Source organism: Lichenostomus cassidix, chromosome 1 (assembly GCF_008360975.1).
Source record: "Lichenostomus cassidix isolate B80296 chromosome 1, HeHo_3.0, whole genome shotgun sequence".
Classification (NCBI taxonomy): domain Eukaryota; kingdom Metazoa; phylum Chordata; class Aves; order Passeriformes; family Meliphagidae; genus Lichenostomus; species Lichenostomus cassidix.
The window spans coordinates 111,154,460-111,181,170 of NC_139479.1; the positions used below are offsets into that span (position 1 = coordinate 111,154,460).

Sequence of the window (26,711 nt, forward strand, 5' to 3'; positions counted from 1 at the left end):
CAGTTCCTGAGTTGTAAACACTGAAATTACTGTTTCTGTGTCTGAGGAGTGTTGCTGAATGCACAAGGCTGAGATAGCAACTTTGTGGGCTACTTAGATGTTACAGTGGTGACATCCTTTCCAAATAATGAACACACACTGCCTAATGGCTTGGTGTACTTGGGTTTGTGTCCAAGCCTATCAGGAGAGCCTCTCAGGATCTCCCAAAAGAACCATCATTGCTTTATCTCATTTCTACTTCTCGGCTTATGTTTTCAAAATTATTGTAGGAGACAGTAAATAGAAATGCTTGCTCATTGTTACTGAGGGGGAAAAAAACCACAAAGCCCAACCCCATTTGGCTACTATTGAGTGCTGTGGCTTTAGACATAAAACATACACCTTGCTCACAGCAGTTTGGAAACTTGAAACACTGATTTTGCCTCTGTGAATCTGAAATACTTGGAGTCCAGATCCAGCAAGATTTCAAAGAATTGGTTTTGCTGTGATGCTTTTACCTCATTGTGCAATTAGTCAGCTAACTCAGTGGAGTTTGCTGGTGGGTAGTGTGGTGTGGGTAGTGAGAGGAAGAAGCTTGTTCTGGTAGGACAAAGTTGCAAGTCATTGTCAGTTCAGAGGGTGACTGAAAACACTGTGCTGAGGAGGGGAGTGACAGGAGCAGGATGCAACAACAAAATGATGCAGCTAATAACAAATAACAGCCCCTAATCTGAAAGCTGGAACTTGTGGGAAAAGACATATAAATTGAGCATTGAGGTGGAAAGTAGATTCCTAAGAGTCAAAAAAAATCTTAGTGTTAAGGCTGGGATTAAGTTTATAAAATGAGACATGAAATAGTAAAAAGCCTCCACTTGGTGTCCAGCAGTACCCTTCTTGTCTGGCCATTCAGAAGCAATGCTGAAAATTCTTGATTTAGAAGAAGCACTAAAAGGCCTAACAAAAATTTCCCTATGGCCTCCAAATCCAGTGCAGCAATGCATACACAGAATATTGCTCATCAAGATAAGTCAAAGCTGTCATTTAATGTAAGATATAAAAGTCCTGAAGTCTGGACTGGATTCTCAAGAATCTCAACTAAGCATGATCTGTGCTGCTTCTAGCAATGTAGCATATAAAATATTTGCTAATAATATACCCAGGTCAGAAGATACTTGTAAAAAGACAGTCTAAATGCTTGAGGATCATGCTTAAAATGGCCTTTTTTCTGCATTTGTCCAATGACTTGCCTGAGTTTGAGACCACATCACATAGGAGAGCTTAGCAACAAGACTTGGCATTTCCTGAAAGTCTTTGCTAGAGGGTTTAAAAACATAAATTTCAATGGCATTCAGGACAGCATTTACATATTTCCCAAGGATTCATTTTCCATATTGTAAAAAGAAATTGGTATTTCACAATAATTATCTAAAAATCAGTGGGGAGTCAATGTCAAATACTACCTTATGGCAAGTCTCGAGAAATAACAAAACCTTGAGAACTGGAAGTCCATACCTCAAAAGGTACAGGAATGGTAATTAATGGTGAAGGACCTGGAGAATTTTATCTGAATCAAATTTTTTAATTGAATGGGATATCATTATTTACTAGTGCTTAGCTGATAGCTTGTCATACCTCTAATAAGATCTCTGATTATTTATACATCTAAAAAGTGTGCAAATAGTGAAATAAAGCAAATCCTTTAAAATTCGCACAATGTTTGGAAAAGCAATGATGACATTCTTTAAAGGTTAAAAAAAGATAGGAAGGAGAGAACAGGGTTCTGTGATGCAGAGGAATTGGGTGGGATGAGTGGCAACAGACACAATAAGAGAATTTTGAAATTGCTGTGAAGGCTGTGGGTTGTAGCTGCTGCCAGGAGCTATTGAATAGTGGGACTGCAGTGAGAAAGATGATGCTGGTCAGGCTGTGCTATTGCAATGATCTTTTCTATTTACATGATTCTAAATGATTCTCTTTTTCCATGTTACGTTGCCAGGAGCAGCACAAATTCAAGCTCTAGAGGGAGTGGAAGTCATTGCAAAACTGAAGGCCAAGAAGACTCTGTAAAAATAAAAGCTTCGGACGAGTCAGGGCCTGAAGGTGAAGAAAGAAGTAAGATACAATGGAATTTCTAATGCTGAGGCAAAAATTCTGCCCTCCTATGTCCATGAATCCCATTGCAATAGTGGGAGTCTCGTACATGCACGTGAAGGCAGAACACAGCCATAATAAAGCATGATTTTTTTAGGGAAGAAGACACCAACCTGAGATAGTTGCAAATAAATATAAACACCAATAACTTATTTTGTCTTTAGTTCTAAAAACATTATCCTTCTTGGGGACATCTTTTGCCCCAATTTGCATAGAAAAATAGAACAGCTGCACTTTGAAGTCATAAATGAGTGCTTGGAATGTTGTTACATTCCTCTCAGGCTTTGACTGTATTCTATTACGTGTGTTTGTCTTGGTCAGTTCATTGCCAAAAGGGCAGTCAAGTCAAATGACTGGTTCCAGAGGAATAGTAACAAAAATAAATCCCTTTTAATAGAGTGATAACTTCATTTGTCTTCAGGAAGAATAATTTTTATCTGTATCAAGGGTACTAATGCTATTTTTGCTGCTAAAGTTCTCATAGTAAAGGATGTTAAATGCATTAAGGAACAAGAAAGGGCTACATTTTTCATTGTTAGTGTGTTGACCTCGTCAAACTAGGTTTATATATACTGACTTCTATGTGATTGGTAGCTGAGATTTCAGTAAAGAGATGGTGACTTTGGAGTGGATTGCTTGGATTTGTTTCTTCTAGGAGTGCTGGGGTCATTGAGACTTGCTTACATTATAGATATACCTCTAAATGAAACCATGTGTTTTACTATTAAATTGCTTAATTTAGGGGTTCCTGATGAATCTCACAAAGAAGATGCAAGTGCTGAAGAACAGAAAAATACAGATGAAGTTGTAGAGACAACAGAAGCAAGTATGTATCTGCACTCTTTCAAATAGTTATAGGAAGTAGAGAAGAAAATACGATCTCAGTTTGCATAATTGAACTTCTGTGACCATTTCTAATGTCTTCTAAAACAGACTGTAATCATTAATGGTGTGACTTGTTTTCCCCCATATCTTCTTTTTAGCAGTATCAGATAAACCTGGTCCTGAGCATTCTGGAATTCAAGCAGAAACAAGTGATCCCAATGCCGATGCTGTGTCTGGGAATGCAGAGGAAGAAGCCTCCTGTGACAGCAGTGCAAACCAAGACATGAGGGCTGCAACCCAAGCCGTTTGCAGTGCCAGCCCTGAGCCCACTGCCAGCCTGCTCCCGGCGAGCGAGGAGCCTCAGTCGCAGCCGGAATCCTCAGCGCTTGCAGCTCCAGACGAGTCCTCCACCCGGACCTCTGCTCTGCAGGAAACCGATGACAGCGACGATGACCCTGTGCTCATCCCCGGGGCGAGGTACCGAGGAGGCCCAGGACACAGGTTAGGGGAACCACTTGTCCCTGCTCTCGCTTGGCAAAGTGCTTGTTGCTTCTTTTTCTTTCTTTTTCTTTCTTTTTTCTTGTTTGTTTGAATGAAAGATGTAGGAACTCATGCCTCATATCCCTAATTAAAACAGGTTGTTCTTTGCCAACTGGCCAAGAGCTGGATGGCTCAGCCTAATTTGCCTATATGTAAGATATGTACAGCGACATTTTCCCCCCCAGCCAGGAAAGCTCTTACAGATATAATAGCTGTTTATGCTGATTTCTTGCCTGCTGAATACCTCAGTCCTAAATATTTGCAGTTTATTTTTTTATTATTCTCCCTCTAGTCATAAGTCTAGAAAGTTCATAAATTTGGGTACAGGAACTGACATTATCTTTCAGTTGTATCTTAGGTGTTCTTATTTTGTCAAAGCAAGAACTTCTAACTGCTGTTGTGCAGCAGTGGTGTGTTTGTAGCACATGCATTAAGACCATTCAATTTTTCATTCTTTTTTCTCTGAAAGAGAAACTGTAATCTTTTTCCTTTTGTCAGTTGTTGAATATCAGTGTGTATGTCAGTAAAAAGGAAAGGCAGACTGCTAGGTGTTACCATTAATAAAAGATGTATTTTGTAAGCTTTGTGCATTTTTTTATATAAACAGCTGTACAAACTTGTTTGATCATTCAGTAAACTGAGCCCTCAGTTTGCTACTGTTGGTTTAATACCTTTGTTCACTAATTTCAAAACTGTGAAATTATTTAAGCAACATTTCTGTTGTTAAACTTTAGACAATACCTTTTTTACTAGTTTTAGATGTATTTGAACCTAATGTCAGATGCCTTTGCTTTATTCCTGTTCAAAGGCAGTGCTATTAATTTCTTATGCTAGCAATGCAAATTCTTTACAGGAATTTACAATATGTATTCATTAGAAAATCAGGAAGAATTTTGTAGTGTGTAGAAAAGATTTTGAATAATTTGCAGTTAAAATAGAAGTTGTCAGCCACCACATTGTCAGTAGTTACAAAAAGAACAGTCAGTGGTTGTTTATTATAAGCACAAGAAATTCTGCTCACTAAATGACAGCTTTTATGAGGAAGCCAATATACACAGATTCTGTCTTAATCCATTAGCTTTCCATGCAGTACTAAGTATTTGTAGACAGATACAGAATGGCAGAAATATTTTCCCCTGCAGAGCCAATGTTCATTATGATCCAGTGATTGAAGAGCAAGCTGTGAAAAGCCCTGCAATTTTAATCCCATTGCCATTTTTAAGCAGGATTCATAGCTTCTCTTCATGCACCATGTTGTCTCTGTGATGTAATAGTTTCTCTAGTAATGTGGTAAGAACGACACTTGCAGGTATCACACAGCTGTTAGCATTTCCCACTTGTGGGGACATCCTAAATGAAGTTACAGTTCATCTGACATGCTTTCTTTCCTCTGTGTGCAGTGAGATTTCTTCTCCTAACAGTTTAAATTTATCACATAGGAAAGATCATTCAACTTAATGAATGATATAATTAAAATTCTTTATGCAGTCCCCTGCTCCCTTATTCTTCCCCCGAAATCTAAAAAAAGTTGCTTTGTAGTGAGTGTTGGTTTAGGATTGCTTGCAGGCTTTCATTGCTCAGGTTTAATGCCTGACCAGTTCATTTTGTTCTGCTTTTGTTTGTGTGCAAGCAGTGAAGTTTTCTAGTCTAGCTTTAGAGCATTACATTCCCTCCTATTCCTCTGGTTTCAGGAGTTTCCTAATGCACTCTGAGATACTAAGGAAAAGTAAGACATCCTGTGTGTGCTCAAAGGAATTTGGATTTCTGGAAAGAAAGGAGACACTGATGGTCTTAAAGGCTCTAGCTATAAACCCTCTTAGTATTTATATCTCATATTAGGGTGAAAGGAACTGGAAGTCCTCTCTACTACTATGGCAGTTGTTATAGCCTATAATCCCTTTCACAAACTGATCAAATTTATATAAAATCCCCCACATCCCTTAACGAGTAGGAAGCTAACTCAAAGCATTGCTGCTGCAATGAACTAAAATTGGTCATTTTGTTCTGTGTTGACATTCTGTTTTGATTGAAATAATTTTTCACACCCAGTGCTCATCATTGAATGATGTTCATCCTGTCCATTTCCAGGTTTTGTCTCGTTAGACTGAGTGCCAAGTTTTCCTCACTCTTAGCAGTACAAATTTGTGGGTTTCCTGCCATCATGCTGATTTCTGTCTGTTCTCCTTCATGTTTCACTTCTTTCCTGAATGTGTTAGCCCAGCCCCCTGCAGTGTTTGGGTTTTGCTGGAGTAATTCTGTGGTTGTTACTCTTGGCCCAGAGAGGATTCTCTGAGGCACAGTGTGGCTGTGGTTAGACACAAGCCCAGCACCCTGCACTCTTCCTACTTTGTCATTCCTGATCAATGAGTGTTCCTTTTCACCAGAAGGAAGCTCAGAGGTGTGGAACTCAATTTTGTATGGCTGATTTTCTACCCACCTCTTTTTCCCAAGGCTCTACAGTCCCCTCTCTATTAATATACTTCCCCACCCTCAATATGCTGCATGATTCCATTCCTACACCCTGCCCAAGGACTATCATGGCACAAAATTGCCTGCAAGTCTGGGGCTTCACCCCACCAGGATGCTCTCTGCAGGCTTCTTTTCTCTTTCCTCACTTAGTAAATTGTGTTACCTAACAATTCCTTTACTAAAGCTCATTTTCTCAAGTTTTTCTAATACTTTAGTTTCCAATCCATCATCTTATAAGATAATTAATGGCATTAATATCTGATAGTAAAGTAGATTGTTTTTTCTCTTTAGAACATCTAGGTTAGCTGCTTTTGGGGTTTTTTTGGTGGGTTTGATTTGGTTTTATTGGGTTTTTTTCTTTCAAAAGAAGAAAGCCTAGCCTGCAATAATCCACCTTTTGTGAATGTCTTTTATGTATTTTTTAAAAAAAATTCATTTTTATATAAGACAAAAAATAAAAAAAGGTTGTTGTAGACTTCTGAAATAGAAGGCTAAAAACTAGCCTTTTCAAAACTAAATTTTGACTAATAAGTCTTTTCCAAAATGTAGCATTACCGGCTTTGTATACAATCAATTTCTTTTTCTTTAGGCTGTGTTTTCTTATAAATGAAATAGCTCTTGTTTACACTGAGGAGAAACTCCACAAGTGGAGAAATTAAGATAAAAGAAACTGTCTCAGAGTCATTTTCCCACTGTGAAATACAACCTTCTCCCCTGAAAAAGAAGGAGAAAAGAAGGGTGGATTTCTGATTCTGTACTCTGAAATCATGATCTGTAGCTTCTTCTTAAGGAAAAGAAGTGGCAGAAATACCCTTTTGATAGCTCTGTTAAACAGTTAAATAAATTGAGAACTTGCTGCTGCATCTCACCTTATTTTTAGTAAGATGGATGTAGATTTCAGATTTATGAACAAATATTGTTCGTTTTGCAAATCTAATTTTACAAGGCTTCCATTATTGAATTTTTTTGGGGTACAAATCCAACTTCCAGTGCTTTCAAGCTGAGAGTTCGATCTTATTCTCTTCATAAATAATGTCAGAATAGATGCAAGGGATGTAATCTCATATTGTGAATGCTTATAAATCTCAAAACATAATGAGGATAGATGGAACTAACCTGAAATTGAGCCATCAGGAAAGACTGTGCAAAGTTTGCGCCTCCTTTAATATTTTGGAAAGGACTTTAAATAGTAGCAGCAAAATGGAGAAAAGTCAATCAACCAAAGGATCATGCTAAAGTCAGCTGCATGTTGATTAGGAGTCAACTAGGAACAGAAAGCCATTTCTTTAAAATAAATAATTGAGAATGTGCTATCTGACTTTTTTCAGCAGCATTTTTGTAGCCACAGAGCATCACTAAGGAATGATCTTCACAAGTGACTAAAAGAAGCTAAACAGTTACTTCATTTTTTTTCATGTCATTGGGCCAGTCAATGAATGTTCTTTTTTAAAAAACGTATAAGAAAGTGCATAGAACATTTCAAAATGAGAAAAAATTAAACCTCTTTTGTACAGTAGACCAGTTTAGCTAAATACTCATCAGGGAAAATAACCTCCTGTGCATTTTAGGCAATCCACAAGATGAGATGTGCAGGTTTTTCAGTCTGGACATGTGCACAGGGCATTTCTTCTTTAAAACTTTCTGAGTCCAGCAAATTTAGTTGAAACAGAGGTACATTGTAACCTTGTGGGAGGGGGAAAAAAAAAATCTATGCAAAATGTTCTTCATACAAAGAGAGTGCACTTTTTAATAGCTTGAACTTAATTCTCACAAATTAGTCAAAACAGCTGTCTGAGGGCTGCTTTCCCACTTAAATGACTGAATTAATTTTGTTTGGACTTCCAAGTTGATCTGGGGGCGGAGGCTAAGCCTGGAAAAAGCTACAACTAGCAGGTTAAAATTCAAAGAAATATGAATGTAAAATGGAAATGATGATGAAGCTGCTGTAATCTGTGAAGAATTACTGCATTTTATAACTTAACTTTGTGTGCTGTTATATAATCTGAATACTATTTTTGTTGAAATCCAAGTAGTCTCATATACTGACTCATACACTGGGAAGGAGCCTTCTCAGTTGGAATTCATAGAGCATATTTTGTAAGAGATGCTAACCTTTGAAAACCATGGTACCCAGCATTTGTGAATGACTTCAGTTGTTATTCCCTTTACTAGATATAATATCAGAGGAACAGCGATAGGTGATAGAATAATGAGGTAATTAATTATTTTATTCCTCCCCTCCTCCTTTTTATTGCCATATATTGGATTTATCAGGTTCTTGTTTTTCATATCTAACTGGCATTTTAAGAATTGCTGTACTTCAAATGCTATGAATTACAGAGCATATTGCTTGAGTTATATTTAGCTGCATGTGTTGCATGGAAATTGAAAAGAAATGGCAGTGTATACATTTTACAACCTATTAACATTTTAATCGTGTGCCATAGAAGTTAATGGAATTTGAAAAGTGTGTAGTTTGTGAAAAGAAATACCTTTTTTTTTAATTGAGCTGCTGAGGAACGAGTTCTATTTGCATGGGCTACTGCTGACTTGCTTTGTCTGGTAGTAGAGAACATCCAGTTCTGGACAAAAATATAAGACTACATGGATCAAAGACCATTTATATTTTTTGCCTGAACAAGGTTATGGAACTGAGCATAATTATTAGAGCTGTACTGGGTAATACACATTTAGCAAGACACATGCTAAATTTTATACAATATTGCTTTTAATGAAGTTAAAGGAAAAAGTCACTTGATCTCATATTCTTCATTGAAATACTTGAGGGAAGCAGTTGTAAGAACATATAAGGCAATTTGGGAAATTGTGTTTGGCCACACGCCCTGAGAGGCAGAAACTCCCTGCTGTGATTTCAGCCAAAGGCTGTGTAGAGGGGTAATGGCCCAAAGTCATTCTGATGATGAAAATTAACATCTTGGCTTTGTGTGGCTGGAAAGGCAAAGGTGCAGGATGAGGTTCTATAAAAGGCTAAGCCTCAGTCCTGTATTTTAAATGGCTACAGGAAAATAGTGCAGATCTGTATTTATTTGTCTTACATTTCCACCTTAGTTGCAATTGGAATACCTGGATTTAACTCATCAGCTTTCTTAGAGGTTCATAAATCTTTTGTAGTTTAAATTTCACAATTGGCATTCTTTCTGTATTCAACATGCTTACCAAGGAGTTCTTTAGCTCTTCAGTACAGCCCAGGGGAATATTAGTTCCATGTTGCTGTAAATTTAAATTAAAAGAAATGATGCATTCAGCGTAGAATTTTTTATCAGTCTTTTTTTTCTCTGATTTTCATTGTCATTCAGCAGGTGAAAATTTAAAAACGTTTTGTAGCTGAGAAGAGTTGAAACACTAATAGTGTTTGAAGGCTGGGAAATTACCTAGGAGTGCATAACAGTAAACATTTCTTTTAGTATGATCAGCAGTGAAATAACTTGGGCTTTAAGGTAGTGTCAGTGTGCTGTTAACATGATGGTTTTGCCTTTGGTGCTGAGTTATCTTAATGCTTGATATTTGACAGCAGCAATAAATCTGTTCCATATGCTCACAGGCTTCTAAAGGAACATGGTTATTTGGTAATTAATATCAGAAATACAATCAAATGTTGGTATTTAGACAAGGAATCTATTTTAATATGGTGGTTAAGACAAGCCTTTGGAATTCTTGGACAGGACCCTGGTAGCTGGCAGGTGGATTCCTTTGCAGGAACAATGAAGAAACGACAGACCTGGATCAAGGTTTTGCTGTGATGGTGTAGATACACACAAAAATAATATTAGAATCATAGAATGCCATGAGTTGGAACGGAGCTTGGGAGGTGCTTGGAACGAGATGATCTTTAGGGTCCCTTCCAGCCTAGAGCTGTCTGCTAGGAAAAAGAGACCATGTTTGTCTGTGGGTGAGTAAATTTAGAAACTTGAGAAGTGACAAAAATCCTTAGCACTGAAGAAATCAATAGTGAGCTCAGTACTCAAGGCAGAGCTGAGACAAGAGGGATGGACAAGGAAGCTGCTGCAGCCTGGCTCAGGAGGTGATCAGTCTGGGATAATGGTGTTTGGGAGAAGCAGGCTTATCTGGGGTACCAGATTAGTTTTACGGCAGCCACTACATTATTGTCCTTTAACAAACAAACAAACCAGTTACTTAATTGTGCAAATTCTACCGATTTTTGCTTTTCAAAAAATCCTCATTGCACTTCATAATTTCTAAATATACAGAAAATGCCCTGTGGGGCAATTAGTTCATTTTAAGGCTTAACTTACATGTATACCTATTTTCCATTTCTCTCCATGTATAACATACAGCTGTGGATCAGTCTGCATCACAGAATTTTTTTGGGGTTGGGTTTTTTTGTTTGCTTGTTTAAAACTTATGTTTAACTAAAAACATATGGCTTCACTTCTGAATCTCTATTCTGTTCATTTTGGGCTTAATTTAAATGGACTTTTGATAATTAATTACAACATTTGACTTTGAAGACTTCCAACCTGGCTGATCCTAAGAGGAAAAGCAGTGCTCTGTAAATACTTCCTAGAACTGTATCAGTTGATGGGTTTGCCTGAGGAGTGCTAACACTATGTGCATAAATTCCATTGTCTGGCATTGTGTGCTTGGAAGAGCAGTTTGGAAGGGAAGCAGCAGCTCACAGCCAGGCTCAACTCAAGCTGAACCTCAGAACAGTACCAATTGCACAGCACACTTCTGTGCCCACTGATGCTCCAAGTGATTAGGCTGCTATCTGTGTTTGTGTTGGCAAAGACAGGAATTGCTTATCACAAATACAAATGAAAACAGATATGTCAGATGTTAAAATTCTCGTGTGTGTATGACTTACAGAAGTGTATAGAAAATCTGTAGTTATCAACAAGTAATACCTCTCAGAGAGAAGCCTTTTGCCTGTCATGTTCTTTGTTCTGAACTGTCATTAAATTGAGCTCATATTTATGTTTTCTGGAGCAAACTTGCCTCTGCCACGTTGCTGCTTTTTGCAGGGTGTTGTTAAGGGCTCGATCACAGAATCACAGTTAGAGCCCTGTGTGCTTGGCTGCCTTCTCCCTGGGGAAGGTAATCATCAACTTCACAACATAACTAAATATAAATCTACTCCTGCCTTTTAAAATAAGCCCCCAAATCAGGAGGTTAAATTCAGAGCTTCATTTAATTGAAAGACAGTTTTAACCAAAAGTTGCTTCTGTGCTTCTGCTTTTATTTTAAAATGCATGATTCTGACTGCTGGGTAGTATTGAGGTTTTTTTGTAATGTCTGCATATTTCAGCCTAGGGGAATGGAGAGGAGGAGATTAATTTTTCTAGAGATGTTTGGATGAAAAATTATGCAAGAAACTACTGTGCTTTACCAATTAGCAACTTTAATACCATCTTCTAATTCCAAGACTTTTTAGTGCTATCCAGCAAATAACCTTTCTGAAACAGCTGGACAAGTCTATTGCTGTGCCAGTCCTAATGATGTTTAACTTCTCAGCCTCCTCACTGCATATCTTTGATTAATGAATGTGAATAAATACACCAAAATTACAAATGGCCATCAGAGTAAATGATAGGAGCTTTTACTTTCTCACACAAACCCCCTTTTTTTTTTTAAAGCAAGAACAAACCCAAGTATGCACAAATAATGGTTTAAAGTTTCTGGAGGTGTTTGATGCAGCCTATCAAGTGCATGCCACCCTTTTTCCTTTATGTGGAATAAACTGGTGAGGAGAATAATTCAGGGATCTTTAAAGCAGAGTAGATAAAGAACATGGGCTTCCTTTTTTTCCCTTGTATGAAGACATTGTGAAGAACCCTCTTCTTAAATCTGTTGAAGAGTAAAGTTGAAACTGTGTATTTATAAGGACTAACTAAAAAATACAGTGTATTTATTTGCTGTAGTATAAGAAGGAGGAACCAGAAAATTGCCTAGGGGTTGAAGGGATAGAAAACTCTCACTAAATAGTCTACTTTTTCTGGTGCTGTTTGCTAGGCAAACATCTAAGAAATGTATTCTAATAAATAGCACACTGTTAAATGGATATATTGGCTGGTGCTTTCAAATCTCTTATGGTTTCTAGTAAAAAAAGGTATTAAAATATATGTTAAAAGCTTAGCTATATTAGGTGATCTGTCTTAGAATGACAGTGTGTAGTTTGTTGGTTTGTTTGTTTTTATAATAAATAAATCTGTATTAATGACTTACATTCCTTTTCCTTCTTTGCCAAGCTGTAGCATAACTCTTATTTCACCTTAACTTTTTGGTGCAGCTTTCTCCCATGGCAAAAATTAGACAAAAATCTATGCAGACCACTGGCTGAGAGAATTAGTTATGAGATAGATCTCGTGGGGTTTTTTTCTGGAGTAGAGGACTTATTGCTGGAGTCTCCACAATCATTGACTAAAAACACTGGACAACATTACTTAAAAACAAATTCAGGTTATTTTCTGGTAGCAGTGTAGTGAGATTCTGGATCAGTTCACTTTTTAAGATCATACAAATTGCCATAATAGTTTCACTCCTTGCATTCTGCTAAAATCTGGATCTGTCACAAAAAGAAATAATAATTTAGCTTTTTTCTCTCTGTTATTTTAGGAAATCTTCAGCTGTAAACCTCACTGCTGACATATGGGATAGCTGCTCAAATAATTGATCTCAAATCATCTTTTGCCTTAGTAGGAAGCTTTTAAAAGTTGACTAAATCTTGAGTCTTGTCATACAAAATAATGAAGAGAAATACATTGAACAAAATCTTACTAAAAACTAAATCACACTGTGAGACACATTAGATCCTTAATGGCTTTTTAAAATTTAAAAACTTCTGTTCTGGCACAGATTTTTTTTTTCACTTTGGAATTTTGCTACCTCATTATGGGTGGAGGATATCTCTAGCACTGAAAATAAAATAGCATGTGAATTTTGCCAACAGCTGAAGTTTGTTCTACAGAGGCAGAATAAAACCTGGCATCACTTGACATTCCACTGTCTTGCATGCTATTCTTGTTCTAAGCCAGGATGGAAAAAACTCAAGTCTGTAATTTTTACAGTTGGGATTATGTTGATGTCTGTTTCAAACTCATGGAGAATGTGTTGGAGTGCCTAATTATTATTTGCTATTATTTTTGAGAGCCCCTTTCAGTGTTTGTTCTCTCTGGAATCCACAGACGATCCGCCGTCGCTCGCATCCAGGAGCTCTTCAGGAGGAGGAAGGAAAGGAAGGAGATGGAAGAGCTGGAAACGCTCAACATCAGGCGCCCTTTGATAAAGATGGTTTATAAAGGTCACCGCAACTCCCGGACCATGGTACAGCTCTGGGGGCTTTGGGGGCTGCAGGGGGTTTGTGCACTCAGTCAGCCTGGCTGCCCCACTGCTGTGCTTGCCAAAAAAAGGGGATTGTGGGGCACTGTAAGCACTTTGCCTTCTGTGTTTGCTTGGAAGGCACAGACTTTGTTCTAAATGAAAATTAAAATTATTGTGACTCCTGTCACTATGAGAGGCATTTAAATATTCCTGAGTTGAATACTCTCTTCCGTTAACATCCTTTAGAACTTTGGGTATTTTTCTTCTTTTTCATTTTTTCTCTCAGCTTCAGTGGTATAAAATGTACCTACCTTCCAAATTAAGATGTAATCCTCACTTTTCCTTCCAAGCTGTTCAAAATTATTATTAAATCTTTAAAGAGCTTGGAAGGAAAAGTGAGGATTAAATCGTAGTTTTGAAGAGCCTTGACATCTCTGAATTAAGAAAAGGAACTAGTGCTAGTTAGTAAATTACAATTTAGCTACTACATGCCTTGTCTTTTTCATACAAAATACTGTATTTTAAGAAAAATGCAGTTACTGTGTTTGTAAAGCAATGGTGCATGAAAAACAGCTGCTGCTTTCCTTGCTATTGCTTCTTTTGCTTTTTGCATTATTTTGAAGCTGTGAAGTTCTGAGTGGTATTTTGTAGAAGTAGCTGGTGTGGTATTTTACAGCTGATGGGAGGAGTAGTCCCTTTACCCCCAAAAGCCATTTTCTAGGGTTTGTGTGAATAGCTTTGATTACACTGAGAAAAATGCTTCAGTAAATACATATTTCAGTCTACATAAGCAGTAGGGCTTAGAATAAACTTTGATTAATGACAAGGAGTTTTGCACTGTATTTCAGAAATTGATTTTAATCGCTCAAACCCCCCTTAATTTAAAAGTTCTGGCATCAAGAACTTTGTAGTGCAGAGATATTATAAGTGAGCTTGTCTAAGGAGTCTTAATTCAGTTTCCTATCTGTTATTATACAGATTATTTAACAGATTTTGTTGTTTGGTGTCTTGGGGATGTGAGTGGTCTTTTTGCTTTTGTTTCACACACACCTATGGCAAGGAATGCATAGAATGAAAGAAAACGTAATCTTATTTCCCCTGTTGGAAATTTTTATCTGCCGGTTTGTTTTATCATTTTTATCTGCTGGTTTGAGTGATACCCTCACTCTTGCAAGGCAAGGCCTGGTAATATTTCCCTTTCAAATCTGTGAAGGAGACAACTTAAAAAAAACTTTGTTTCCTACACACCTGAGCAGCCCAGGGATAAAGTTGTGCTGTCAATTACATGAACCATTTTTTTATATATGTATGTATATAATTTTTATGTATATATGTATATGTGTGTGTGTGTAGATATGTGTTTATATACGTGTATATATATATTTATGTATGTGTGTGTGTATATATATATAGTGAATTAAGGTTATGCAGGCAAATGGAACGATTATGGTTCTTTCTCACTTTTGAAAACTTAATTTGGCAATTTTATATATTTTTTTATAGTCCCCCTTTTAAAACTGACTTTTAGAAACTTCTTCAATGGAGCAGCTGAGTGTAAATGATAAATGGGATAAGTTGTGTTTGCATACAGAAGTGAGTGTGTGTACATGAGTTTGAAAAACAATATTTTTAAATGCAAATTTCAGTTCTGTTTGTTTCTGTGGTACTAAAATTAGATTTTATGAGTATTAGGTAAAATCAGTGGTTAGGTAAGGAATTAGGAAACAGGAAGAGGTCATAATTGGAAATTAAAATAAAAAATTAAAAGTTATTTATTATTTGGGATAATTTAGATGTACCAGGATAAAGAAAATATATATTAAGAGGAGCTCTAAGACAAAAGCTGCTGAATGAGTAATATATTGGAATTCATTACAGAATTCAGGAATGCAGTTTCTCTGGTTTACTTTTAGACATCAACATGACTTTATTGCTCTGACTGCAGTCATTGGGACACTCTATAGACAAAGATCTACCAAGCCTGAAGTTTAAAACTGGGCATGCTTTTGGTGGAAATAAAGCACATATTTCTAACAGCAGTAAGGGTTCAACTTACCAATATGAGTCTGTATCAACATAGCTGAGGCAAAGCACAGAGCAAGGCAACATCTCTGTTTTCTCTTCAGTGCATTTTCTGTGCAAAACAAAGAGAAGGATCAGGCATGGCCCTCTTTAGAGCCTAATTATGATGCACTACTTGGAAAATAATTCACAGTAGGATTCTGTGTAAATAGTCTCAATCTCAGGATTCTGTCCCTTATGCTGGAGTGGCTCTTAAATGCCAAACTAAGCTTGAAACATTGAAATGATCTGTGTGAACTGGGAAAGCTGCTGCACAGGGGACTCCTGCTTGCACAGGTATCTCTCTTGCCCTGTGTTTGTCAATGAAAAGAGTTTATAAGAGGTACTGCTGACTCTTAAGAAAATAATTCTACATCCAATTCTACTTTAAATCCCAGGCTTTTTCCTCCAGCACAAACCCCAGACTATTGTGGAGCTCTCAGCTCACATCTCATGATTTCTGACTGTTGAAGCAATGTCCCTGCTCCCTCTGCCATACCATCAAACCTCTCACCTGTAGAGGACACAGGACAGCAAATCTCTATCATTTAACAGTGGTTATTTTGAGGTCCTACTCTGAGTAAAATCAGGAGTGATTTCTGGAGAAGATTCTTAGCATTACTGGAGGAAATGACCTCCTCTTGTTTATTCAGACTACTTGTTTGGCACCATTTGGGTTACAAGAGCAGCCTTGGCATGGCAAGATTATTCTACATTTAGGAAACCTAATAGTTGCTTCTTGAAAAAAATATTTTAAGATGGTTTTTATTGGCTCAGAAATTGAAGGAGGCACATTCTTTCAGGCTGTACTGTAAGAGTATCTTGAATGTAGCAGGTGTAGCACAGTATCAACATTGTATTTCAAGGAAATGGGTATCTGATACTACTACCATTTCTCCTGGCCTGCAGTATTGATCATTTTTCTGCTACTCTGTTTCACAGGACAGACTGCTTCAGCTGCAGTCAGTGCCGAAACGGCTTCTGTTTTCCCACTGGATTTGTAAATACACAATGAATAGATAATGCATTCACTTCACAAGGAGTTCTGTATAAATAACAGATAAGAAATACAAATAGTATACTTAATGTAATTAATAAATTATGAATCTATACAAAGATATAGCTAATATTTATAAATTATTGTCAGATAATAACATTGTTCTGATAATACCTATGATACTTATTGTCATAATACAATACCACATTCTGTGACTGGGAGGCATTTTCTTCTACTCTTCTTGTAATAGGTGAAGCTCAAGGGTTGTTTCTACCTGGATGCCTTCATTTGTTCAGTGATTTATAACTTTTGTTTTGGCATTGGGCTAAGAGGTCTTAGTTTCTATCTGATTTATTATAGTGAAGGGGGAGAAAAAAATTCCTAAGTTTTTGGTATCATGACCATTTTTACCTGTCAGACTCAGTTAATTCCCACCTCCAAGTTTTCGTAAGCTTCTGTCTTGTCTCCTCTTTCTCTGTAAATGGAAAACTTGGCCCAGGGATTAGCCTGTCACACACTTTACGTTAGCCAAACTCTCCCTAAAAATTCCTTTGCATAGCCCTGTCTCCAGTATCATTTCTGTCACTTTAGAAAGTGACAGATCTGCTGACACTTACTTTCAGACTGCTCAGTCTGCCCCAACTCCTCTCTTCTTTTTTTTTCCTGTTAGCAGCTACTTTGCTCTGGAAATCCAAAACTTTCTGAACTTCCTTTTTTTAATCATTCTTCTTTAAATGTTTCCTTTAAAATTTCTTAAATGTTGTTTCTGCGTGGGCAGAGCCCTTCCTGCAGCAGCAGTGTCATTGCAGACACAGGAGTGTAATCTTTGATGGGCTTTTCACTGTGGGTCTTACTTCATCAGGTTTGTTTTTCTTGCAGATAAAGGAAGCCAACTTTTGGGGATCCAACTTTGTGATGAGTGGTTCAGACTGCGGCCATATCTTCATCTGGGACCGACACACTGCTGAGCACCTCATGCTGCTGGAGGCTGACAACCATGTGGTGAATTGTCTGCAGCCTCACCCCTTTGACCCCAGTAAGAGCAGCATTTTCACACTCTGCATGCCCAGATTATCTGCTTTACAGCTCAGTTTTAAACCCTGTGCTCAGCAGAGCGTTGCAATGATTAATGAACTACTGCTCGTGTTTCCCCACATAATTTAGATAATACTGCTTTTAATTTTGCCTCTTACTAATGACCTTTGGCTCTTAGACCTCTCCTTACTTAAAAAGGTATTGAACTGAAACTATCACTGACATAGTATTTATAGAAATGTTGTCAGATGTAATAAGAAGAATCTCGATTTTTTGCTGCCTTCAACACATAAAATGTTTTTCATGACACTAAAGAGGGAAATATGGGGTTGCTGAAATGCCAGCAATATTTGGGAAATGGTATTGGAATCTGGTCTCTCCTTGGCTCTATTCAAAAAACAGAGTGAAGTGGATGTCTCCCTCTCACTGGCATTGTGAGATTAGAAGAATTAATAAAATTTATAGAAATTCTGTTAATTTGTATTGAGAGGAAGACCTTCATAGAAAAGACGGACCAAAGAAGTAGAAGGGATCACATGTAGCTGAAAAGTCTGAACCATTCTGCTGTCTCTGACCCAGCCAGAGAAAGCATTTGTGTTATTTCTTTTCTCATTGCTTACATGGCTATACAGGAAAAGTCAGCCTATTAGTAAATTAGCAAGTAAAGTTGTTACAATACTATCGGTAGAGCCTGGGGGTGTTTCAGACAGTTTGGGGAAACATGGATTACTGTCCTACATTGGGTAAGCATTGAACTTTTAAATTTTTAGTTGAAATTGAGTTCAGGGCGTTCTTGATGTTTGCATTTGTTTTCTTCATATATATATAGATAGATAGATAGATAGATACATTCAAAACCATATAATCTGTAGTGCAGATCTCATGGAGACTTGGTAACTGCAAGCTCTGCTCAACATGATCTGCCATTTGCAAATAAATGCTTCTAGTGAAGTATTTTTTTGTACTCCATTTAAGGGCAAGAAACACCAATAAACACATATAAAACATCTAATTTAGAATTGCTGTTACTTACTTCTAGTTCTGGCCTCTTCGGGTATTGATTATGATATAAAAATTTGGTCGCCATTGGAAGAATCCAAGATCTTTAACAGAAAACTTGCAGATGAGGTAAGAAACTTCCTTCCTTTTTCATGATAATTTTGCATCTTTAATTCTGCAAATTGGTACAATTTGTACAAATTACTGATATTGAATTAGCAGAGTTATTTAATGTTCAACAAGTGAGCTACAAATAAAAAGCTGCCCTTCAGAACAGCTGACTTCCATATTCTTGGCAGCAAGCAGAGGCACTTTGCATTTCGTCAACTCTCCTAGAAATTATATAACATGATCTCATTATTATGTACATGAAAGGAGTTGGAAAAAGTGTGAACATTCAGATATAGAAGGGAAACTGGCAGAAATTAATAAATGAGCACAGTGCCTGTCTCTAAACAAATAAATGAAGGGGAAACTGAGGGAAATAAACTGAAGGAAATACAAAGATACACAGAACAACAGGGAGTACAAAAATCAATCCTATTAAATACTCAGTGGCGTAAATGGGAATTAAGGTTAAGATTGCAAGTGGGAACTGCATGGAATAAAGCAAACATTGCAAGCCAAATCAGTTATAAAAGTCCAGTTTAAAGTTATGTAACTCATTATTTTAATGTTGCCCTCAGAGCAATAACTGGATATAGCAATTGGCCTGGGGTGACCATATAGCTGACTACTGAATAATCATATTTGAGTGATTTACATAACATAATGTATTAAAATGGTATATGGTTTTCTGTAAGTAATATTATAGGACAGATTTGGTTGTGGTTGTGGTCAGGTTGGGGGGATTTTAGAGAAATCTCTTGGGCAGCACAGATATAGTAGACTGGGGGTTTTCAAATTGTTATTTCTCTGTCATGGTGCTAAATGTATTTTAAACAAACAGAAAACCACAACCCTTAGCCACCAACCCACATCCCTTGAAAAAAACCCCAAACCATCCACTTGTGAGTTTTGAACCTTTCCCATTATTTTAGCACTGAGTGAAGTGACACTTCTTTGCATTTTGTATGACAGCTTTAGTCGTGACATGATTTGGAGCCCTTGGGGTTTAGAAGTGCTGCTAAATATAAATGTGTGCTAGAAGTAATTATTGTACTTTCGTTCTCTCACTTTATTTCTAACAATTACAAAATATTTAGATACTTAGTAATGTTTTCTTTAATAAAAAATGTAGAACTTTCAGAAGAATTGACTGCAGTGCGCTTTGTAATTTTACGTGTTTTTTGTTCTTTAATTTAATCCCTGCATTGAAATACTTGTGTAGGGGACAGGAGACATTCATAACAAGGTGAAAACCATTTGATTGCTAAGTTTGGCTGGAGTAAGTGCCCAACACACCTGAACTGAATTTTCCATAGGAGGAGGAATGTCTGGGGAGAAAGCAACGTGTTTGAGGAAAATTCCATATAGATAGAGATAGAGAGAGGTCATGACCTTAGGAATAGGAAAAGCCAGTGGGGATGAAAACAAACCTCTGAATAGAGAAAAAGCCTCAGCATCACGTTGCTGAGGTGCTACTGAAGATGCACTGGAGAAATCTGAGTTTGCTTCTGTTAGGGAGTGATCAGCTGTGCCAAGTGCCTGGCAAACAGGTGAGAGTGACAGAAAGAGGTGCTTTGACTGGGGAGAAGGGCACTGCAAACATTTGCAAGAACACGTTCCTCACAAGAGGAACAGCCTTGTAGAGTCTCAGGGAGAGCAAGAATTGCATTATTTCCCTGTCTCATGGCAGCTGATCCGGGAGGAAAGACTGAAAAATGGTCACAAATTGCCTCCATCTAAAGAAAGTTTTGTGCTTGATGATAACTAAAGAACATAGTCTAAAAGTTGAGATAAGCTTCTGTGTGGGTTTAGAATTTATGGAGGAAGAAAGAAGGATGGCAGGGAAGTACTATGAGGAAGGAATGAGGCAAGAGAGCTACAAGTATTCATTAGTGGATTTTTTTTCCTTGAAACTGAGACGGTAGGAGCTGGCTCTTTCAAGTCATTTAGAGGCAAGCTGTAGATCTGTTTACAAAGAATTATGGAGCTAAAGAATGTTCCTGAAGTGGGATAGAAAATGGCTTGTGTTCTTTGGATTTTCTCCAATAGTTTCAAGCAGCATGAAGGTAGGAGTTTAGGGTAACCTCATCTCTTTTCCTTCCCACATTCTTGGCCAGCACTGGTGCTAGAACTTTGTTCTCTACAACAGTTACCATCTGGAAACAGCACTTTCTCTCATCAGTCTTTCATGCAGTATTTCCAAAGTTTTTCTTAGTCACCCATTTAATATCTACCATGCATGTGGACAATGGAACAATGATCTTATTGGAATATTCTTTGGACAGACAATTGGATACCTGCAGGCTGAGCCCACTGTCTGACTTTGCTTACCACAGACAACTGGTGTAACAATATTCAACAGCAATTATTAAAACACTGCTCCCTTACTGTAATTTTGGACTCTGTAAAATGGCTTTTCATAGAAACTTTGTATCTACAAACCCATATCAATGCAGTATAATTTTGTGTTTATTTCTGATGCTGGTTTTTTCCCTTCCCTGTCTCCAGGTTATAACACGTAATGAATTAATGCTGGAAGAGACCAGGAACACCATCACTGTTCCAGCTTCCTTCATGCTCCGAATGTTGGCTTCATTGAATCACATAAGAGCAGGTGAGAGACTCCTGAAGAGCTTGTCCACAGCACTGGTTGTGAAATAGGAAATGGATTGGGACATCAAGATCTTCAACTGTCTGTGGCTGTACTTGGGGTTGGTGAGAAGATTCAAGGGTTATTCAAGGTTCTCTTAATAGAAGTACTTAGGATTTGCTTCTTTGGTGGGAGACTTATAATATCTTTGCAGCTGTTAGTTTTTATCTCAAAACAAAGAGCAAAATATATTTTTAGATGTTACTGTACTATCCATCCTGATAGGTGACTCATAAGGTAGTACTAATTAGATGTTGAAAAATGCCCAAGAAAGATCTTTTAAGGGAGTGCTGTGTGATGGAAAATCTCCTGGGGAGACTGAAATGAGTCGTAAGGTAAACTGACTGGCATTGTGGGCTTGGAGTTGTCCAGGGGTGAAGGAGGATGTGAAGATTGAGGACTGTGGGAGATATTGCTGAGGCTGCTGGCAGCTGTTGCTAGGGCAGCAGGATGTCTCTTCAGTTCCCATGGGGCTGAAACTGGTGATAAGAGGGAGGATCATCACTGGGAACTGGATGTTAGTGCTGGAGGTCATGAGCACAGTGATTGACTCGGAAGGTGGAGGACAATGGAGAGACATCACACTGTGCAGGAAGCAAGGAGATGAAGTTTTGGGAGGCTGGCATGGCATATGGGGGCAAAAGCCTAACAGACCTGTAGGTAAAAGTGAAAGTGACTGGAGATACTGAGTATGGGGGCTCTGGCTGAGCAGAGCAGTGGTGTGCAGTAATGAGGTGGAAGGAAGCTCTGCCTGGGGCAGCTTCTGCACCTCTCTCACCTCTGGCTGCCTTGGGAGCCAGGAGGGTGACATGTCCAGCTCAGTGGTACCTCCACACTGCTGTTTTGCCATCAGTTGTCATTATCTCTTTTGAGGGAAATACTAAAAGAACTGCCTAACATTTGAGTTACAACAATTTCAGCAAAAAATCTGTGTTATGGCTGGGTGGAGTGTTTCTGAACCTGACTGCACGTTGCTTGAGTGATTGATCTTGAGCCAGTCATGTTCCCTCACACATTTCTCTATTTGCTCTTCTCTGAAAATTTACTTTAAAAGGCACTTTTTCCTGATGTATTCAGTGACAGGCAATGATCCCCCAGTTTCTGGACTACTCAGTTTCTAACTGTAGCTATTGTAATTTCAGCTCCTCAGCACAGCACTTCTGTCCCTTGCAGTCACCATCTCATTTTAATGTTAAGCTTGCATTCATCTTTGCTGTGCTGACAGCCAGTCAGCAGCTACAAGGTTTTGCCTTTTGTACACAGATTTTGCTTTTATGCCTGGAAATCCCTTAGGGGATTTCTCCTTTTCTCCTTTCTTGTGGTAAGATTTCTACCCACTCTCTGCTGTCAGTCCACACAGACTTGGTCCTACCTTAAAACCCACAACCATTTCCCATTGTGTAATAGCCCAGGGAGACAGCATGTTATAAATATTCACCAGAAAAAGAAAACTTTGCAAGTTCTCTTTAATAAATCTATGTTTTTCAGACCGATTGGAAGGTGACAGATCAGAAGGATCTGGCCAGGAGAATGAAAATGAAGATGAAGAGTAACCAACAGTTGTGTGTGAGCATCTGGAGGTCACTGAAATTTGTATAAGACATTAATTATATTTTTCCTTACAGAGCTTTAGTGCAATTCTGAGGTATTGCTTTTGGATAACCTAACCTTTTGTTTTTGTTTTTTTTTTTGAATGACTGTGTGCATGAATTGGGGAGAGTGTGCAAGTTAAAATAAGCAAAAATGTTTTTAAAATGTTTTGCCATGTATGAGGGGTGCTAGAAGATGCCAAGTGCAATATTTTCCTTAAAAGGCAAATGTGGGAGCTTGGATCAATGTTTTAAAGTAACTTTCATTATAGTAAAAACGTTGGTTCAAATAAATTTCTATACCTGCTGTTTGCATGTTTGTTGCTTTCTAATTAAAAGATTTGGTTGTTTTAAGTGGTTTTGTGTTTTTTCTTAGTGCAGCCATTGTTTTATCACCTTGTAACTACAAACCCTTAGTCCTTTTGCAGTCTTTGCATTCTTTCTTACATTGTTTGTGAAGTGACAAATACAGTTATTTCTTACAGTGAGCACTGGGGACTTTAACACCCTGTTGTCTCTTGGTTCTTGCATTTCCCACACAAATGTGGGCAAAATTCTCTCTCCGTCAGCTGTGTAGTGCCACTTCCCATTCCATGTGCTTGAGTCTGGAATGCTGGTGAAATAGGTGTATTTCTCTGATAGATCTGTGTGTTTGCCTTCATTGCAGCAGCAGCAGATACATCTTAATTTCCACTGGATTTAAAGTAGAGAAAATGTAGTGCAAGGGAACATGAGTTTGAAAATTCCTGTGCATTGTTTCCTAGGAATATTTATTTGGGAAGGCTGTTCAGTCTGTTAAATGGGCTTTACCCTTCCTCCACAGATACTTGGATGGCAATGGGGAAGAGAAAGTGAAGGAAGGAAGGTGGAGCAGTGGAAAGAGCTGTTTGCTCAATGGCAGTTCTTGCCAAGCATGCCAGATGCTGAGAGGCTCCATTGGGAAATACAGAATGCTGGGAAGAATTCTAAATCAGGGGGATGAGGGTACTGGAGGCTTCATTACCCTGTTGACATTAAAATACACATTCATCACACAGCCTTCACAAACTTTGCTTACACCAACAAAAGGAATTCCCCACACTGAATAAAAAAACATTAGCACAGCATTCTGTGATGTCCTGATTCACAGTGCAGGCAGGCTGAAGGGACAAGGGGAAGGGATGTAAAGCACAGAAACAGAGGGAGAACGGGAAACAATTGAAAGAGATAAAGAGAAATTTGTGAGGGAGGAGAAGTGAGAATTAGATGGAACTCAGCTGGCAGTAACAGTGGAGAGATACTTGGGCAAGGGAAGGATAACTTGAGGTGAGAGGAAGAGTGTGAGGAGATGGATAAGGGTGGCTGGGTAACCTTGTTTGTTTTGAAGGAGAAGTTAAGAGATCACTGAAGAAGAGATAAGTATTAGAAGCGTTGAAAGTGACATAGCGAAAAGAATTTGGAAAAGGAGAAAATAACTGTTGGGGCAAGAAGTTTTTGGAGGCAGAGGATGCTGAGAATGGACAGGGCACCTCTTACATTGGAGTGCTGTGAAAACCACAAAACTTCACATCTGGAGGAGGTCAGTGCAACTGAGGATGGAAATCTGCTAAGTGTTGAGAAGGTATCTGACATCAACAAGGGAGAGCAGAAATAGTCAAGGTAAGTTGCTTGTTTGTTAAGGAAATGGAGTGAGAGCAACAGCTAATATGGATATCTGTCTTTTCTGGTGGAGTAAGTGGCCTTTCTGTCAGAGAAGGGAGCATGACTAGCTTTTTCTCATGACACAACGTTTTGGTCAAGCATGTTTAGATCAGCATGAAATGAAAGAATATTTTATGATTTTGTGGTGGATCTGTTTGGGAAGGGGGAACACAGCAGTTTAGCACTATTCAAACCTTGCTGTTCATAGTGCTACACTGAGCAATGTTTTTCTATCACAGGTAAATTAACCTTGAATGTTTTTAATGGGTTCTCCTCGCTTCTCTTCATTAGATTTACAAGAACTATACAGGAAATACATATAGGGTATTTAGTATGTAGATCAAGTAGGGTTGTCTGCTCCACTGCTGGGGCTCCTGAGCAGTTCTGTGAAGGAAATACAATAACACAATATTTGATGCAGTTGGGTTCTCTGTAGATCATATTTGAGGTATTTTCTTCCAAAAATAGCCCTGGTGTTTCTACAGAAGCCTGACTCTTCTTATTTAGAAGTTATTAATTTTTGCCTTGAAAATAAATTCTTCCTCAAGTAAATGATATGGAGAGGATAGCTTTTGTCTTCCCCAGGGAGACTTAATAAATCACTGTGGATGTCTTTCTATAAATAAAAAAGCTGCTTCTGCCATTTTGCTTCAGTCATAGCAAGTGCCAGCTATGCTATAAACCAAAAGCAATAATCTTGTACATATTTTTTTTCAGAGTTCCCCAATAAGCACCATTATTCCCAAAATGTCTCTTATTTATTTAAAGGTTAAATATTAGCTTTAATTCCTGATGTGTAGCTGTGGCTTTATTGATTAAATGCAGGGTTGAATCTCAATAAGGGAAAAAGTTTAATACTTGGAAGATTTTACAAGCTTCAGTGAAGCTTTTCAGGCAGTTCTCCTAAAACTAAGATAATCCGTAGTGTTTGGGTTGGTTTTTCTTTAATTAACAAGGTTCATTAATGGCATCCTGCATCACTTTGATTGTAAATTTTTCTTACCTAAGCAGTAGATTAATGCTACAGTAGATTATTGTGTACACCCTTAGCTCTTGGAGAATATCCCAAATGATGTTTTTGAGGAGGAAATTCCACAAGTAAATGTTCAATACAGATTCCACTGTCCTTGCACCACACTGAGTGTGTGTGGTTGAGTGCAAGGCATGGATACACTCAGGGGCTGCCTGGGAGAGCTGAGTGGTCATGTCTACAAAACCATTTTTTAATGGAAAGATCCTACTGAGCCAGGTTCAGTCAGAGGCTCAGGCCATCACTAAGAATCCTTGGGAATTCCTTGTTTCGTGGGCAGAGCTGGCAGCCCTATTGAAAAATGAGGTGCAATTAACAGCAGGTGGGGCACAGCCCATATTCCTCCTGATCCAGTCACACAGACAAGAGGCCAACTCCAAAAGCCTCAGCTGAAGTACAGGGAATGACACCCAGGGCATGACTGAGGTCTCTGCCTTGCCTAAACAGAGATTGAACTAGTCTTTGAAATGTGGGGTGAAATCCATTTTAAGTTATTTCCATGAATTACAACATGCACAAATGCCTTTAACTGTGTAAGCATCCAGTTTGTCTTCTCAGTGACATTCTCTACTGCTGAGCCTGAATTATTTAAGGTAATAGAGATTTATTTTCCTTAGGTTTAAATGTTCCTTTTATTATTTGCATTTGCTTTGTTCTTTTGATGAAAAGGTGTCATCCACCTTCTCAGTGCTTTTTAAAAACTTCCTGTCAATGCTCCCCTCTAGATTAATTTCCCTTTACTGGCAGAGCAAACTGAAATTCAAAAAAGAACTACTACTAAAACACTGTGCAACAATGTGTTTTGATAGGAAAAATAGGGATATGCTATGCTTTAAAGTGAGCTCCTTTTTTTCTGATTATGACCCCCCATATTACCATGCTGCCCTTTTTTTTTTTCAGGAACATGGCTGTACACTAGTATAATCCATGGAATTTGACAGATTCCCTATCCAAATAAGAACTGATGGCTACTAATTTAGGAAAATCTCAATTAAATGGTAAACCCTCTAAACAGAGTTTGTTAATTGGCTTTGTAACTAATTGGAAAACAAATCCCAGGGGATCTGCAGCTGTTCTCAAACAGCACTGCAGTTCTTCTCCTTCCCCTCTGCAGGATGACTCCATGCTCAGACCGTTTCCAATATTTTCTCCTTCCTCACCTGTCCTTACCCTAAGCCATCTGGCTGCCTGTAGCTACTGTTTTAATTCCCAGTGAGTAGTGCAACAAGGAGAACTGAGAGGGAGGGAGGGATGAGAAGCAAAAATCTCTTTTCATGATGAGAAGCAAAAATCTCTTTT

The 26,711-nt window shown here is 38.1% G+C and overlaps 1 protein-coding gene across 10 annotated transcripts in view; it reads left to right on the plus strand.

The window, feature by feature from the left end:
• DCAF6 (DDB1 and CUL4 associated factor 6) overlaps nucleotides 1-23,056 on the plus strand; it is a 75,259-nt gene extending 52,203 nt beyond the window's left edge. For 5 of the 10 annotated variants that reach the window (XM_085076439.1, XM_085076384.1, XM_085076431.1 and 2 more), the window contains 9 exons: nucleotides 1,976-2,091; nucleotides 2,873-2,956; nucleotides 3,114-3,456; nucleotides 8,137-8,178; nucleotides 13,128-13,266; nucleotides 17,201-17,357; nucleotides 18,396-18,484; nucleotides 20,972-21,077; nucleotides 22,602-23,056. In XM_085076439.1, the coding sequence (XP_084932565.1) occupies nucleotides 1,976-2,091; nucleotides 2,873-2,956; nucleotides 3,114-3,456; nucleotides 8,137-8,178; nucleotides 13,128-13,266; nucleotides 17,201-17,357; nucleotides 18,396-18,484; nucleotides 20,972-21,077; nucleotides 22,602-22,666 (1,141 nt within the window). In that variant the 3' untranslated portion in view covers nucleotides 22,667-23,056. The remainder of the gene's footprint in view (nucleotides 1-1,975; nucleotides 2,092-2,872; nucleotides 2,957-3,113; nucleotides 3,457-8,136; nucleotides 8,179-13,127; nucleotides 13,267-17,200; nucleotides 17,358-18,395; nucleotides 18,485-20,971; nucleotides 21,078-22,601) is intronic. The other 5 variants (XM_085076421.1, XM_085076456.1, XM_085076395.1 and 2 more) reach the window with 4 other exon arrangements.
• Nucleotides 23,057-26,711: the final 3,655 nt, after the last annotated feature.